We start from the raw sequence: 17,136 nt of genomic DNA, 5'->3' as shown, positions 1-17,136 counted from the left end.
GAGGGGGGGGGGGGGGGGGGACTATAGGAGTGTGCAGATAGGAGAGGAGGGCCTAAATTTGATTAATATCTATTATGTGAAATACACAAAAACAATAAAAATATTTAAAAAGGAAAAAATAAAGTCTCCTGAAGTCACTGTCAGCATGACATTGTGCACTACTTATCAAGTATTCAGATTCTCTAAGGGGCAATGTGATCCTCTCTAAAATGACAGGGGTGATGTACATAACACATCTACGCCACAAAGAGATAGAATATGAAGTGAGCACTGAGCCCAACCCTGGCCACTCTATTAGTTACTTGTTTTGTTGCTGTGACAGAAATACACAACAGAAGCAACTTAAGGAAAAAAGGGTTTCTTTTGGGCTTACAGTTCCAAGGAATACAGTCTACCATGGCAGGGAAGGCATGGCGGCAGGAGCAGAAGGCAGCTGGTTCATATCATGTCCACAGTCAGGAAGCAGAGAGTGATGAATGCTTGGGCTCACCTCACTTTCTTGGTTTTATTTAGTCAGGGACTCCAGTCAATGGAATGGTACCACCCACAATTAAAGTGGGTCTTCCCATTTCAATGAATCTAATCTAGATAATCCTGCACAGACATGCCCAGAGGTCTGTATAATCAGTGACTTTAGACTGTCGGGGTGAAAATTAATATTAACCATCCAGAGTCTACCTCTTGTCACCCTGACATCTAAACATACCACTTTTGAGCCATAACCCTTTACCCCTTTTCCTCACAGGCTCATGGTCATCTCATAATGAAAATGCACGTAGTCAAAAGTCCCCACAATCTTTAACAATTGTAATGCTGTTTAAACATCTAAGTGCTGAGTCTTTCCTCAACCAACTCTTAATTCTCAGCCCCTGTAAATTATAAAATTAGTTACATAATGATTCCAACATATAATAACACATTGTCACTCCAAAGAGGAGGAACAGGGGCAGAGAAAGGAAAAACTGACTGAAACAAGGCCAAAACCCAGCAGGGCAAACAATAAATCCTGCTGCTCCATGTCCAGCATCGAGGACTCATAATGAAACTATCTGAGCTCCACAGGACTCCAGCTCTCCAGCTCTGCTCCCAGTAGCCCACAAACCCTCTATTTTAGATCAGCTCCACTCCATGCCTACAGCTTTCCTCAGCAGGTGTCCAACAGTCTTGTTATCTCTAACATCCTAGGGTCTCCACTGCAACGTGGGGTTCACCTTTGAAGTTTCATGCAGTAGCCTCTCCAGGACTCCTTGCAGGGGCTCCAGTCCCGCAACTTATTGTATTTACTCAGAAGCGCTCTAAAACTATAGTACAAGACTCCATGACCCCCCTCAATCCTGCATTATTCATGCCTGAAAAACCAGTACCATACAGATGAACACCAGGTTCTGTTGCTAGCTTGGGATGAAGCCTGGCCTTCTTGGACCACAGTTACAACGGCCTCTGTGTGCCTTCTAGCACAACGCTGGTGAAATACTTCTCTTGGTGGTTGTCTTCAAGCAGCAAACTCCTTCAATGGCATTTGCAACTTGGGTACTAGTCTTTCAAATGAATTTATATGTTTATAAGATGGACCTTTGGACAGGTAGAGTCTTGCCCTCAAAGCACCTTTCCTGATACACGCAGAGAGATAGCTTTCTCTTTAATGGTATTAATCTAAAAAAAAAAAAATCACTCTCAAACCTGGACTGACCGTAAGACTAAAACTGCTCACTAAATTGCATACTTTTCACATCTTTTGCCTCCACTTTTTGCTCTTTCCAACTGTAAGTCTGATGAGAGCAGTACACAGAAACCATGCCACAACCTGAATGTTAATCTGTCCGTAAATTTCCTCTACCAAATAAATTAGTTCATTATTCTTTTATTCAGCCTAACTAAAGTTCTCAGGACAATGGTATAATGTCCCCAGAGGCTTTGCTAGAGTATGGCATGAATGACCTCCAGTCAAGTTTCTGATAGAGTCCTTGTATCCCTCTGAAATCTCATGAACCAGGTCTCCACTATCCATATTTCTCTCAGAAGTCTTGTCTTCCAAGCTCCTACCAGAATGGCCCATTAGAATAGTCAAGAGCTTTTCTAGGTCAAAGTTCCAAACTTCTACATTTCTCCCACAAACCAGTCCCAAAGGCCTAAGAACCACATGGTCAAATTCATCCAGCAACCCCACTTCTGTTGTCAATTCTCTGCATTAGTTACTTGTCTCACTGCAACAAAGTACTGACAAAATATGAAAGGTTCCAGGGGATGCAGTCCACCATGGCAGGGATGGTACAGGAACAGGATAGAGGGCAGTTGGTCACACTGCATTAACAGTCAGGAAGCAGAGAGTGATGAATGACTGTGCTTGACTTACTTACTCCTTTTTAGTTAGGGATTCCAGCCAATGGAATGGTACCACATACAGTTAGGGTGGGTCTTCCCACCTCAATCAACCTAATCTAGGTAATCCTTCATACATATGTCCAAAGGTGACCCTGTCAAGGTGAGAATCAACATTAACCACCACAACCAACTCTTAATGATGACAAAACAGGGGTTTAGATCAGTAACAACCCTTTTTCAGAGTCACAGGGTAAATTAGTGACACAATTTTCATTATCTTAAGCTCAGACTGGTTGTTTCTTTATAGAGGAAAACAAACTGCTCCTTCCTATTTACTTTTTTAAAAAAAAATTTTTATTATTTTTTAATTTTATGTGTATGAGTGTATTGCCTACATGTATGTAAATGCACCCATGTCATACAATGCCTGAGGAGGTCAGAAGAGGGCATCAGATTCCCCTAGAACTAAAGTTATTTGATTATTTGAACATTAATTTTGTTTTGCCTTCCAGTAGATTTTTTAAAAATCTTTTAAATTTGTTTTTTCAAAGAAGCAAGAAACCAAATGTCCCAATTAAAAGATGGACTAAAGATCTAAACAGAGAGTTCTCAAAGGAAGAAAAATGATGGCTAAGAAACATCTCAAAAAATGTTCAACATCATTAGTAATTAGGGAAATGCAAATTAAAACCACCCTAAGGTATCATCTTACCCCAAACAGACTGGCTTGGACCAAGAGAACAAATAATACCAAATGCTGGTAAGGATGTGGAGAAAGGGGAATGCTCATTCACTGCTGGTGTGATTGCAAACTCGTGCAGCCTCTACAGAAAACAATGTGGAGAACTCTTAAAAAACTAAAAATGAACCTACCATATGACCCAGTTATACCACTCCTTGGCATATACCCAAAGGATTCATCCTATTGTAGAGACACTTGTACAACCATGTTTGTTGCTGCTCTTTTCACAATAGGTAAGAGATGGAAGCAAGCTAAGTGTCCCTCAACTGATGAGTGGTTAACAAAAATGTTAACACAATGGAGTTCTAGTCAGCAGTAAAGAAAGATGAAATGATGAAGTTTGCAGGTAAATGGATGGATCTAGAAGCTGTTAAACTAAGTGAAGTAACACAGACTCAGAAAAATAAACGACGTATGTTCTCCCTCATACGTGGCTCCTAGCACCAAATCCTTTTAAATTTCAGGTCCTTTTAATAAGATGATGATATACAGCAGTCCCTTCTGCATGAAATAACTACCATCATCACGACTTCAGCTGAGCCTGATCGCTAAACATAGTCACAATTGGGCTTGTTGACGGTTGTGCTCATTCATTAAAGGAGTACCAAGCAGGGTCACTGGACCCTCACCTGACTATCCAGCCACACTTTCCAGCCAACTAGTCCAGTCTTGGAAGACAGAAGAAAAATGAGGAAGAACCCAACAGAGGGATGGTTTTGGAAGCCCTTGTCAAGGAACTCCAATGGGCTCACATGAACATTTGAAAACTGCCCTGTTCTAGAACTTGTAATGCTAATTACTCTTGCCTTTACTTCTCCTTCACATCTCCCATTCATGATTCAAGGACTTTCTTCTCCCCTTAGAGACAAGTCATGCAATTGGGAGTCTTTTAGATAGACCCACTGAAGGGGTACTCCAATTGCTTCATCCTATGTCCCTGTTCAGCACAGAAGAAGCCAGGGTAGTCTGCATCCCTATTCCCTATTGGCAATTTGGGTAACCCCTTCAGAGGATGGCGTGATAATAGGAGGTAGGAATTGGCTAGGCAGTTAGGGTAAAAAGACCCCAAAGAAATGTAGCCAATTTCTTGGCTAAAAGTCAAAATGTCTTTGGGCCTGTTAGCAACATACTCTGTTCCTGGGCCAAAAATGTCAAAAGTATTTGGGAGCTTGTATCTAATCCTTAAAAGATTTTGGGGTTACCTCTTCAGAGGGGGGAATGTTGGAGGGGAGGGATTGGGCATGTATTTGATCAAAACACCTTGTATGCATGTATGAAATTCTCAATAAAGTTTTTCTAAAAATTAAAAAAATAAAATCTTTTAAATTTGTTTTTTATGTGTATGAGTGTTCTGCCTGCATGTACGTTAAGTGGACACAAGCATGCAGTGTCTCCAGAGGCCAGAAGACGGCATCGGATCCCTTGGAACTGTAAATCCAGACAGTTGTCAGCTGTCATGTGGGTGCTGGGAACTGAGCCCAGGTCCCCTGCAAGAGCAGCCAATGCTCTTAACTGCCGAGCCATCTCTCCAGTCCCTTCTGATGGTTCTTTATATCTCTTTAACTCATCTGTATTAGCTTCTTAGGCCTGTTGTAACTAGCAATCTTGTATCCTAAAATAACAGAATACAGTTTAGTCTACCATAGCCTTCTATTAAGTTTTGGGTGGTTTTGTTTCTTTATAAGAATCATATTTTAATATCCAAGAGCTCTATGGCTATTTCTTCATAGCTTTTCTTCTTTCACAGAAAACTTCAAAGAATACCTATTAATGTTCAAATATTCAAGTTCTCTTCTATCTGATTTGTTTTCCCTAATTATTATTTTTCCTTAGGGCAATTCATTTGGTAATTATTTGCAGAACACAAACGCTATTCCATGTCTTGGGAATGCAGATTCCAACTTCCTGCTCTTTTTAAAAAATATTTTATTATTTTTATTTTATGTGTATGAGTGTATTGCCTGCATGTACATAAGTGCACCCATGTCATGCAATGCCCATTGAGTTCAGAAGAGGGTGTTAGAGCCCCTGGAACTGGAATTATGGATGGCTGTTAGTCACCATGTGGGTGGTAGGAATTGAACCTGGGTCCTCTGCAAGAGCAGCCAGTGCTCTTAATCATTGAGCTATAACTCTCCAGCTCTTATGAACTTCCTGCTCTTATGAACGTTATTTTCTGGTAGACAGAAGGAGTAAGTATGCATAAACTACAGCAGAAATTATAGCAATCAGGGCAATCACAGGGTAAATATGGGATAATGTTTCATACTGGATAGACAGGAGATCTCTCTTTCACAGGTAGCATTTCAGAGCCAATCTGAATGAAGTGAGGAAGGTCAAGCAGATGTAGAGGAAGGAGCACTGTAGGTACAAGAAAAGGTGCTGAAGAGAGAACAGCACAGACACTGAGAAACACCAAGCAGACCAGATGGGTAGCAATGCAATGATCAGAGGCAAGAATAGTTGGCTGTGAAATCAGAAGCAAGTCTAGGATTGGGTCACACAGAATCTTGTGCCCTAACAATATTTCAAATTTCTTTTGAACAGAGTCTGGAGATTTTAAGTCAATACGACTTCTGTCTTGAAAGTAGCCCAAGGGTAGAGTCAAGGGGCTGCTGCAATTGATCGAGTAAGAGGACGGTGATGTGGATAACATGGTAAGGGTGGAAGTGTAAAGAAAAAACAGTCTTCTGGGTACACTTCAAATGGTGAGCTGGATATGTTCCAAAGGGGCATGCTCAAGTGTGAAATGGCAAGAGCGGTCACAGGTAGATTATGAGGGGAAGGGGAGAGAAGAGGTTGGCTAGGGTACAATGCTACAGTTAGGAGATTCAGGCTCCAGTTCTGCTCCACTGAACAGCAGAGTGGTCACCGCTAACAACAACGGATCACAGACTTTGAAACAGTGAGAAGAGAGGCCTCCAATGTTCTCAGCTGGGACTCTGGTCAGTGGGCCACATTCAGACCATGGCCCATTTCTATTTTTATAGACAAAGCCTTGCTAGACCACAACTACACCTACATCCTTACTGTAATGGCTGCATGCTAAAATGGAGAAATAACAAATATTTGAGGTGATCAGTATGCTGATTACCTTAATTTGATCGGAATGGAGAAACAAGTTGGGAGGGACTGAGGACTTAGGATTTCCGTTTCATGCATGGGAACTGCAACATGCTTTATAGTTAACTGGAAATGCAGAGTGCAAAGCTGGCTATGTAAATCTCGAGTTCAAGAGATGAGACTAACGATGCAAACCTGGGACTCATAGATGACACCTAACATGAAGGCAGGTAGTGATTCCACCCAGAGCCACAGCCACGGTCAGTCGACTCTGGTCAGTGGGCCATATTCAGACCATGGCCCGTTTTGATTTTGTAGACAAAGCCTTGCTAGACCACAACTATACCTATATCCTTACTGTAATGGCTGTGTGCTACAATAGCAGTGCTGAGCAGTTGTGATAGACAGTGGCTCACATGGCCTAATGTATTTCCCATTTGGTCTTTTGCAGAAAGCTTTGCCAACCCTACCCCTGAGAGACAGTATAGGGACGAGAGCCAAGAACTGAATCCTGGGGCATTTCAAAGGTCAGAGTTCAGAAATGAAAGGTTCAGTAAGGGAGATGGTGAAGGAAAAGCCATCAGAATAAATCTGATCCTCTGTGAGTTCCACATCTCACTCCCTTCTCTCCTTCCTGTCACCCGGGGCCTGTGACGCCTGAGGCTCTGCAAGCAGCCTATCTTCCTCCTCAACTCCAGCCCTTCAGCACAGACCCAAGCTGCTTCAACACAGCCATACTTCCAGCTTTAAAATCATCTTTGATAAAGCATGTTGCAGTCTCAGGCTCTAATGGCCATGTCTTTGTTGTTTGGGGACTGTTCTTTCTCACTTTCACTACCACTCTAACATGGTATTTATTAGGAAGTAGACAAGATAAATGATTGGCGTCACCATATCATTTTGTCTTAGTATGTCACTATTGTCAAAATCGGTCTGCATCCCTAAGCATAAACTAATGAATTCTATCGGGCCCATCAACACACACCAGACACACCAGTATCAGAACTTCCCCTTCAACTGGTCTAAAATGACATTTTATTCTATAATTTTGTAAGTTGTCTATTGTTTCATTGTCTAGTATTGCTGAAAATTTATTGCTTGCACTTGCAAGTGAGAAAATTGAATAGAAAGTGAAACCTCTACCTTATATTATATCTATATACCAAATAGCTACATTTATGCCAGATACCAACACACATACACTATTACTAAAACCACTTATAGGGATGCTTATCAGAAGGTTTTATAATAAACAATATTGCCTTTATTTTATTTTATAAGATTTAAAAAAAATAAACTTCAATAAAAGTGTGCTTCCATACAAATCACAAGATTTATATTTCATAGCACTTCATTTAAAAATCTAAGCTATTTTAAAGTTCTACAGATGAAAATCTAATTTTTCTATGTTAACTCAATAGCTGTATGTTATAATGTATAAATTCAAGTTCTGTGATATGGGTCAACTTAAAAATAAAAAGGTTACAGGAACTTACTCACAGGAAATTTTACTAAATTCAAACGTGTGGTACATTCAAAGGCACACCCACTACACAAATGATGTAATTAAGAAAATGTATAGTAATTTCAACAGAAGCCCACATTTACTAGAAATGATAAAGCACATGAAAGACCTTCACAATTCATTCCCAGGCTAAATAAAAATCATTCATAGCACTGTTTCTGTAAGTAAGCCAGTCTTCTACCCATAGCAACAAGAACACAAATTATGGAAAGTACGGTTCTTTTCCTATCCTCTAAGAAAAATTTACAATCTAAAAGAAGTAATTTTCATGTTATTAACAACAACAACAAACACACCCCAGATATGGAAGGACTGCGTACAGTGCCGCGCCTTTGGTCTCACACAGCAGGGAGAATTCATTATGAGTTCACAGCTAATTCAAGACCACAAGGAATATCCATGAAAAATTTGAACCCTAGGAGTTAAAAAATGGAAAAGTTTCAAAATATCAACTACACTCATTCTATTATTTTCACCCTTGAGACAGTTTGACAATAAGAATTTGTCTTTATTACTCTGGCTCTGTACTACGAACTGAAATCAGGTGTGGTGATACCCCTTACAGTGTTATTCTTTTTGTTCAGGATTTCTTTGACTAGCCTTTGTCTTTTGTGCCTCCATATAAATTTTTGGATTGTTTTTTCTATGTCTGTGAAGAATGGCATTTAATCTGTAGATTGCTTTTAGAAGGACGGTCATTTTCACAACATTAACTTTAATCCATGAGCATGGAAGGTCTCCATCTTCTACTGTATTCCTCAATTTCTTCAGTGTCTTAAAAATTTTCATTTTAGAGGTCTTTCATTTCCTTGGTTAGGTTTATTCCTAGGTATTTTACTTTATTTTATTTTATGTAGCTATTGTGAATGGGGTTGTTTCCCTGATTTTTTTTTTTTCAGTCTGTTTCTCATTGGTATATAGGAAGGCTACTGACTTTTGTGCTAATTTTGTATACTGCCACCTTGGTGAAATTACTTATCAGCTCTAAAAGTTTAGTAATAAAAATAGCATGGTACTGATACACAAAAAACCAGATTAATGTAATAGAAATCGAGATATAATCCAGATATAAGTCCATGCAAACTACTGTTGCCTGATTTTTGAGAAAGATACCAAATAGAAAAAAGACAGCATCTTCAACAAATGTGTTGGGAAAATTGAATTCCAACATGCAGAAAAATGAAAGTAGAACCTTATCTCTCACAAATCACAAAACTTAACTCCAAATGGATCAAGAACTTTAATATAAGACCAGATACCCTGAAACCTCCAGAGGAGTAAGTAGGAAGCTTTAACTTAGAGGCATAGTAAGGACTTTCTGAAAAAGACTTGACACAAAAAATTACACCAACAATTGAAAAAAAAACCACTGGGCTCTCAGGAAACTAAAAGTCTTCTGTATAGCAAAGGAAACTGTCCACCATGTGAAGAAGCCCACAGAATGGGAGAAAAACCTTCCCAGCTGTACATCCTACAGAGGATTTGTGTCTAAAATATACAAAGAACTCAAAAACTAAACATTAAGAAAATAAACAACCCAATTAAAAAATGGACTACTGGGAGCTGGAGAGATGCACAGTGCTTAAGAGCACAGGCTGCTCTTCTTGCAGAGGACCCAGGTTCAGTTCCCAGCACTCATATGGTAGCTAACAATCATCTGTAACTCCAGTTCCAGGGGACTCCAACACCCTCTTCTGACCTCTGCAGACACTGCACAACACAGGTGCACTTACATACATGCAGGCAAAATATTCATATACATAAAATGAAAATAATAAATAAAATTTAAAAATTTAAAAAATAGACTATGGATCTGAGCAGAAAATTCTCAAAAGAAGAAATGTAAATGACTCAACACTGAAGTACTCAGGATCCACAGCCATCAGGGAAATGTAGGTCAAAACTACTTTAAGTTTCCATCTCACCCAAATCAGAACAGCCATCATCAGGAATTCAAAGGATAACAAATGCTGGTGTGGATGTGGAGAAGGGAGCATAGACTAAGCAGCTGTTGGTGGGAGTGCAGACTAGTGCAGCCGCTTCAGAACTCAGTCTGGAGGTTTTTCTCAGAATTAGAACAGCTACACAAGGAGCTGTGCCACACCTGGGTCCACACCCAGTGGACTTCGCACCTACCACAGAGGTCCTGGTGTAACCATTTCACTGCTGCTCTATTCAATAGCTAGGAAACAAGAGAGGCTTTTGGAGATGGGACATGTTAAGGGGAGGGAGTAGTAGATTATGGTAAAATGAAAGCAGTGAGGGAGAATATTGGGGGAGGAAGAGCTTAAGAATGGAGGGTGTGGGAGTATGGGAAAAACCAGGGGGTGAATGGGGAGGGTGACTCCAAAGGAAAGGGACATGAGTGCCATATTGAAGCCTACAATCTCATGACCCAATCAAAACAAAAAACAAAACAAGTGGGGAACAGAGGCACATGTGTGACATAAAAGAGGAGGGGAATGCCGGGATTAAAAGATAAAGCAGGATGGGGAAGGAGGTTTGGGGAGCAAAGGGGTAGTGAGTGGGTTAACCAAAACTCAGGATCTATGAAAAAACCTTATGGAAATGGAAATTGCCAGTTAGCAAGCTAATTTCAAAACAGAATTTTAAAAAAAAGAATTTGAACAGAATTTCCCTACATGGGTAGACAATGTTGCTCTCTGAAGACATGAGTTAAATAAAAATAAATAAAAATTAAAAAATGAAAATTTTAAAAAATTTAAAAACTAAAATTAAAATTTCAGTACAAGGCATGGGATGTTTCCCTACAAGTTATTGGTCAGGAAGGCAAGATGTGCCACTGGTACAATAGTGATACAACTGTTAAGAGTAGCTAACAGATTTCTGACTGGATTTAAAGCGTACCCCACGGAAGGGAATTTCATGCCTGGTACTGTAAATGTAGTTAAAAGCTCATGGCTGGGAGGTCATATGCCCTAGGGCCGAACCTGCTATTGTCTATTTGGCTAAATGGTCAGGCTGTCATATTACCATCCTTATTTTAGAGATAAACAGAACTAAAAGACGTTGTTCAAGGTCAGAGATGTCATACCATAGTTAGTTCAGTCAAGTGATTTGTCCAAGATGGTGAAGTCAGATCTAAAACTCAAGGGCTTTGACTGTTGGCCTATATCTGCTGCCATTGCACACCAGCTTCTAGAAGCTGCGGAAATCACGCTATGTTGTGCTTCCTGAACTGAGTTCCTTGAGACTTGGGATATAGTTTGGAATATGGGAAATATTTCCACCCTAATAACGCTGAATGGCATTTTCATCCCAGTATTTGTTTTTCCTTTGTTGAAACAGAATTACACCCTGTAGTGCTCATAGACACCCAGTACTGCGTAGATTCAATTTGTGATCATCTCTTTAAAAATATTTTATTTAGCTTGGCGTGGTGACGCACGCCTTTAATCCCAGCACTTGGGAGGCAGAGGCAGGTGGATCTCTGTGAGTGAGTGTATTGCCTGCATGTAAGTGCACCTGTGTCGTGTAATGCCCAAAAGGTCAGAAGAGAGTGTCAGATTCCCCTGGAACTAGAATTATGGATGGCTGTTAGTCACCATGGGGCTTCTGGGAATGGAACTTGGGTTCCCTGTAAGAGCAGCCAGTGCTCTTAATAGCTGAGTCTTTCTTGGGTCCATGATTATCTTTCTTGGCATATAAAATTTGAGTGTAGCATCATTTGATATGGGTATACAGCGTGCTAATGACCAAATCAGGGTAGTTAGCATTTCCATCTCCTCCAATTATTGTCCCTATGAACACTCCTTTAGTTACTGGACTAGCTTTATAAAAAGCAATTTGTTCATCACTTCCTGTACCCTACTCACCCTCAAGCAGACTCCCATCATTTTGTCTACCTCTTTCAGTAAGTAGCACACAGGCCACTGATGCCACCTGCTGGTAGTTTCAGGACTGCTGAACCCAAGACAATTTCCAGTGAGGTGCTCACCATTAAGTCCTCCTCTGACTCACTCTTTTCTTCCAACTCTTGCCATTTACTTCAATGAAACCTTTGTTGTTGTCGTTCCCTTTTCTGACATATTTACTCACCTGAATAAAAATGCATTTCACTTATGGCATCCTAGTTACAGAAAAATCTTAAGTACATTTGCAGCTAAAGAAGCAAATTACTAGAGGCCAAGATAACTTCAGAAATGCTTCCATTCCAAACACTGCCACATCAGAGACCACTTGAATTTCTGTCATTCATTCAAGGCAGGCTGGAGCTAAGAAGTGCCTTGAGGAGTGCGGCAAGGCCAACTGCCTCCTTTAAGACAAACAGAACATGGGGGGTGGGGGGAATAGTTGTAGCCAGCAGCATACAGAGGAAGGCAAAGGCAGACCCAAGACTAAGGCCCAGGCCTCCCCTCCAAATCCAACACTACCAACCACACTGTGTACACCAGTAAGATTTCTCAATGTTTTTATATTCTCCACAATTATATTATCTCCAGAGAGCAGGGCATATGACTAAATCCCTGTACCATGCCCGCCCCATTGTTCAGCACACTTCATAAATATGTACCTGTTTTGTTGTCTATTATTATGTTGATATTAAGTTGTGGTCTGCTCTAAGCTATACCATACTGTGTGTAAAACAGTGGCTTTTCAGGATGTCACTTGTTCTGAGAGATTTCCATTTTTCAACAGCTTTTGACTCCATTTTAAGTATAAATGTAGGGACAGGATGGCTCTGTACCTTGATGGACATGTAAACACCACCATGTGTCCAGTTCCACCCATGAAGCAGAACAATAAATAACTTATTCCTAAAATTAAAAAGGCTGCTACCTTATAAACTGATCAAAGTAACTGGAATATTAAGTCAGCATATTAAAATCTTATCAAGGGCCAGCAAGATAGTTCAGTGGGTAAAGGTGCTTGTTGCCAAGCCTGGCAGCCTGTATTTGATCTCCAGGATTCACACAGAAGAGGAAGAGAAACAACTCCTGCAGATTGTCTCCTGAATTCCACATATGTGCCCTGGCTCATGTGTACACATACATACACACTAAATAAATGTAATAAAACCCAACTAGGAAAACAAGGCCTGAGGGCTTATGGACACACGAGGTAGAGGGTAGGTGCAACACCTTCACCTTGACCCCACAGAGAAAACAGGTACTGGAAACATTGGAGAGCCCCACATTGGGCACCATGTTACTCAGGAAACTGGGTTTTTTTTCTCTTGGTTCTTAGTTTCATTAATAAATGAATTTGGAAGGAAGCACAGGACAATTTTATTGGAGTTTGAGAGAAAAGCACCAGAGCAAGCTGGCTGTGAATCTTGGCAGCTACAGAGAAGATGAAGAGGAAGAAAGTCATGCTATTCTATAAGCAGCCACAAGGAAAAGGGGGAGGGGTAGCTTCAGAGAAAGAATGAGAAAGCCCAGTGTGTCAGGGGAGTCATGCTCAAGCTTTGGAAAAAGACAGAAACAAGAAAAAGAAAAAGTTACGCTTTCTGAGTAAGTCAGCAAAGTGGGCAGGCTCCAAAGTGCTACATAATGGAAACTCTGCAAAGACTTGCTGCGGAAGGGGCTTCTGGGAAGGAAAAGTACGTTATCTCATTATGAGAACCAGCCTTACACAGGGGTGGTATCTTGGCGAGGTGACTGACAGGTCTAGGTAAATTAGGGGAGGAGTGGTGTATACTGTTCTAATCAGAATGTCTGGTCTCCACCCTAGGCCATTTTTTTGACCAAGAGGAAATAACTTTCCCTAATGGGCCTCAACAGACCCTTATATCCATCTTGAATGGCCTTCAATTCTACTGTCAACATTCCCCCTCAAGTGACCCTAAAACTATTTAGGAGATGGGTTAAAACTGGGGAAGTGATATACTCCATTTTCTTTTGAGACAGGGCTTCCTTCACTTTGCCCTGGCTGGCCTAGAACTTGCTATGAAAGTCAGCTGAATTTGAACTCACTGAAATTCACCAGCCTCTGATCCCTAGAGCTGGGATTAAAGGTGTGCACCACCACAATAATGGAAATCTACAAACTCAATTTCAAAGAAGGGATTAGTGTCTGAACTGGTATATAAGTCACACCCTCATGAATAGCTTCTAGAAGTTAGGAGATAAGGAAACAGATCTCCCTTGTGGCATCTGGCCAGGACAGAACCAAGGACATTTCTAGCTTTTAGCCAAGAAGAAAACCTTTCTACTTTCGGGGTCCTCTAACCTAAAGTGCCTTAGCCAATTTTCATTTCCTGTCTTCCTCAAGAACACAACACTACGATGGCTATGGCCCCCACTGACCTGTCATATGACCACTTGGTTTGCATATGGAAAGACCAATAGGTAGACAACTCCTGACTGTCCCTGGGACTTCAACTCAGCTGGATCCCCTCTGATGATACAGTCTACTAGAACTGGCTTTTGGCCTGCTCTGTCTGAACCCAGTTCTGCACTTTAGCTTCCGTAGTCTAACACCTCACCTGGACTTGACCTTGAAGCTCATTTTACCTCTGACCCTGTGGCTCAGCTGGACTCAAACTTCTGAAGGCTATCTCAAGATCCTATCTAGCTATTCAGATATTGAGGATGTAGAGCACTTTGCTTCTGCATCCAGTCTCTTTGTATCTCTATTTCTGCCCTTCAGTAAGGCCTCTTTGGAACTCTTAAAGCTGTCGACTTTTTAATCCCTTTGCAGTCATTCCTTAACCTACATATATAGATGTATTTACTGCAGGATGTGTAATGTGTGACCTCCGTGCTAATAGTGCTTAAGACTAGAATAAGACCTAAGTTTGGGATGGGGTGATAACTTCATGCTATGCAAGCATGAAGTGGTGGATTCAATCCCTACAGCCCATGTAAAAAGCCAGGCATGGTGGTGCAGGCTTGTCATCCCAGTGCTGGGAAGGCAGACAGGCAGATCTCTGGGGCTCACTAGCCAGCCAGCCCAGTCTACCTGTTCACTTCCAGACGAGTGAGAGACCCTGTCTCAAAAAACAAGGTGGACTGCAGCTGAACATCAACACCTAAGGCTGACTCTGGCCTCCACATGTTATATATCAACATATACACAAAGAAACTGTGCTTGCCTGGGCCAGCTATTAAAGGAAGTTGAGACTACTTGACAAAATGGAGCCAAAGAAACCCCTGTAGCTTCTGAATTTACTGCTGTTCAATAAATTATGGCCTTGTGGAAAGACCAGATGTGTCCACGTTTCTGACAGCATGTTCACTACACATTACTGTCCTTATTGCAAATCTAGAATATTTTTACCTTATTATACAGTAGACAGACTTTTATCTGCTTAAGAAGCTAACTGCCATTGTGTAACACTGTTTCTCCAGAGAACACTCTTAGCAATTTTTACATTGTAACCTTTAGGAATATATACCATTCAGAAAAGAGATCGGTTATTAAGGGTTTCCTTTTGTTTTGTTTTTGTTTTGTGAGACAGGGTCTCTACTCAGGCTGGCTGTAAACTTGTCACCCTCCTGCCTCTGCTTCCCAAGTGCTAAGTGCTGAGGCTGCAGATGTGTGTACAGCCCTTCTTAAAAAGACCTGATCACTCTTGACTAAACAAGAACAGACTGGAAATGACAGTAGCATAAAGGAGAAAATGGAAACTAATTTCGAATTTAAAACATCATACCAGATGCATACAAGAGTTTAAGCAAGTTCTGTTCCTTTGTAATAAAATAATCCTCAACCCTAAACTCCGGAAAAATAACAATAAAGATACCGATCACAGGTTATATAATAACAAAAGTTACAGTATAGGCCCTGAGACTACTTTATATGCACAATACAATTTTTGCAGCCCTGTTTTTTAAAGAGGAAAAATCTAAGGCTTAGCAATTTCAGAAATCCAGGATGGGGCTCTCAGAGCAAAACCTATGAATTTCTAAGATTCCAACTTCACTCTTTAAAGCCTCCAGGGCTGGACCTCCTAACAGGTGCAGGATGGGTGGGCAACCCCTAGAGCACGTTACTGCTAAAACTTCAAGGTGAAGCACCTCGGTGCAGACTGAGACAAAACTTTGTTGCCTTGGCTGGCCAGCTCAGGGCAGCTCAGGGCAGCTCGGGCCAGCTCAGGCCCGGCCGGCCACTCACCTCTGGGTTTATTCAAGGTGCAAAGGAATGGGGTGCCATGCCCTTGCTAGAATGCCAGCAGGCTCCCTGTGAACGGCATCAGGGTGCAAACGCCTCGGTATAAATGTTTCTTTTTTATTATTATTACTGATTTGAGTTACGAACCACATAATAGGTTTCGTGGTGACGTGTGCACACGTGGACGGCCCTGTGTCCTGCTCCTGGTCACCCTCCACGTCCTCCCTCCGGCTCCAGCGTTCCCGGAGCGGGCCTAGGCGGGCAGCCGGCGGGAAGGGCTCTCCTGCTCCCGGGCCCGGCCTGACTCGGGGCCGCGCAGCGAGGCGGAGGCGGTTGGCTTGTGGGCGCCGCGCAGGCCGCGCTTCGCTCCCCGCCGTCCCCTCGGGCCGACTTCGGGCCCCGGGGCAGAGGGGGCCGCGCGGCGCGGCGCCTCCTAGGCAGAGACTTACTGAAGAACAGGCGGTAGTCCTGCGAGCCCCGCTGGCCGCGCTCCTCCGTGCCGTACCCGGCCATGGCGCGGCGCGGCCCGCTTCCAGCGCTCGTTTCCCGCGCCGGGCGGCCGGCGGCCCCCACGCGCCCCCCGGAGCCCGCGCTCAGCAGCCGCAGCAGAGCTCGCATGGCGGACGAACAGCGGATTCCGACTGGACCCGCCCGGCCCCTCGCGGGCGCCCCCTGCCTCCCGGAGCCCGCACTGCCACCAGCCCGCGGCCCCCTGCTGGCACTGCACTCGCAGACAGGGCTTTGGCCCGGAACTCGGTAGTGCCTTCATCCGCCCTTGCATCCATGCTTTCGTTTATCCGTCCATTCGTTCATCCATCCATTCGTTCATTCTTTTACCCCGCCAGAAACTGCTTCCAAGACTGTCCAAACCGTGGAGTACGCACACAGAAGCAGATTGTTATATATAACGATTAGGCCTCCTTGTGAAGACCGGACCTAGACATAGACTTAGCCAAGATCCCTACTTTCCTCAAATGCAGCCTCCTTCACAAGGCCCTTTAATAGAGTAGAGCAACTGCATACACTGCTTCTATAGATCTCTAGCCTAGTGGCCACAACCAATGACAAAGAATAAGCTTTATGCTGAGGACATGCGCCCAGCCAACAACAGGAGCCATGGTCCTGCAGAAGGAGCAGCCCACAGCAAGTCCCAAATGTCATTTTCCTTTCCGGTAGACCAGCTTCTTTGAGGAACCCCATTGCAGAGGTCTGAGAGCCCTACAGGCTTCTACTCCAGCACAGCAGCGCCTAAGCTTACCTCCCGGACACGCAGGTTCTTTCTGCACCTAAATTGTGACAGTTAAACTTAGAAACCTGCTCTACCCAAGGGCCCACAAAGGATCTCTTGGAGATTCCACCAGCCACTTAGACACACTACTTAGCTTGTAGATTCTAAACTTTTTTTTTT

The 17,136-nt window shown here is 42.5% G+C and overlaps 1 protein-coding gene across 1 annotated transcript in view; it reads right to left on the bottom strand.

Moving 5' to 3' along the window:
* Positions 1 to 16,389, bottom strand: part of Ppa2 (pyrophosphatase (inorganic) 2) — an 84,774-nt gene extending 68,385 nt beyond the window's left edge. The window contains exon 1 of the mRNA XM_008841274.3: positions 16,178 to 16,389. Within this exon, the coding sequence (XP_008839496.1) occupies positions 16,178 to 16,346 (169 nt within the window). The 5' untranslated portion in view covers positions 16,347 to 16,389. The remainder of the gene's footprint in view (positions 1 to 16,177) is intronic.
* Positions 16,390 to 17,136: the final 747 nt, after the last annotated feature.

This window comes from Nannospalax galili, unplaced genomic scaffold (genome assembly GCF_000622305.1).
Source record: "Nannospalax galili isolate Female #2095 unplaced genomic scaffold, S.galili_v1.0 scaffold41, whole genome shotgun sequence".
Lineage (NCBI taxonomy): Eukaryota > Metazoa > Chordata > Mammalia > Rodentia > Spalacidae > Nannospalax > Nannospalax galili.
This window is presented reverse-complemented; position numbering and strand designations above follow the sequence as displayed.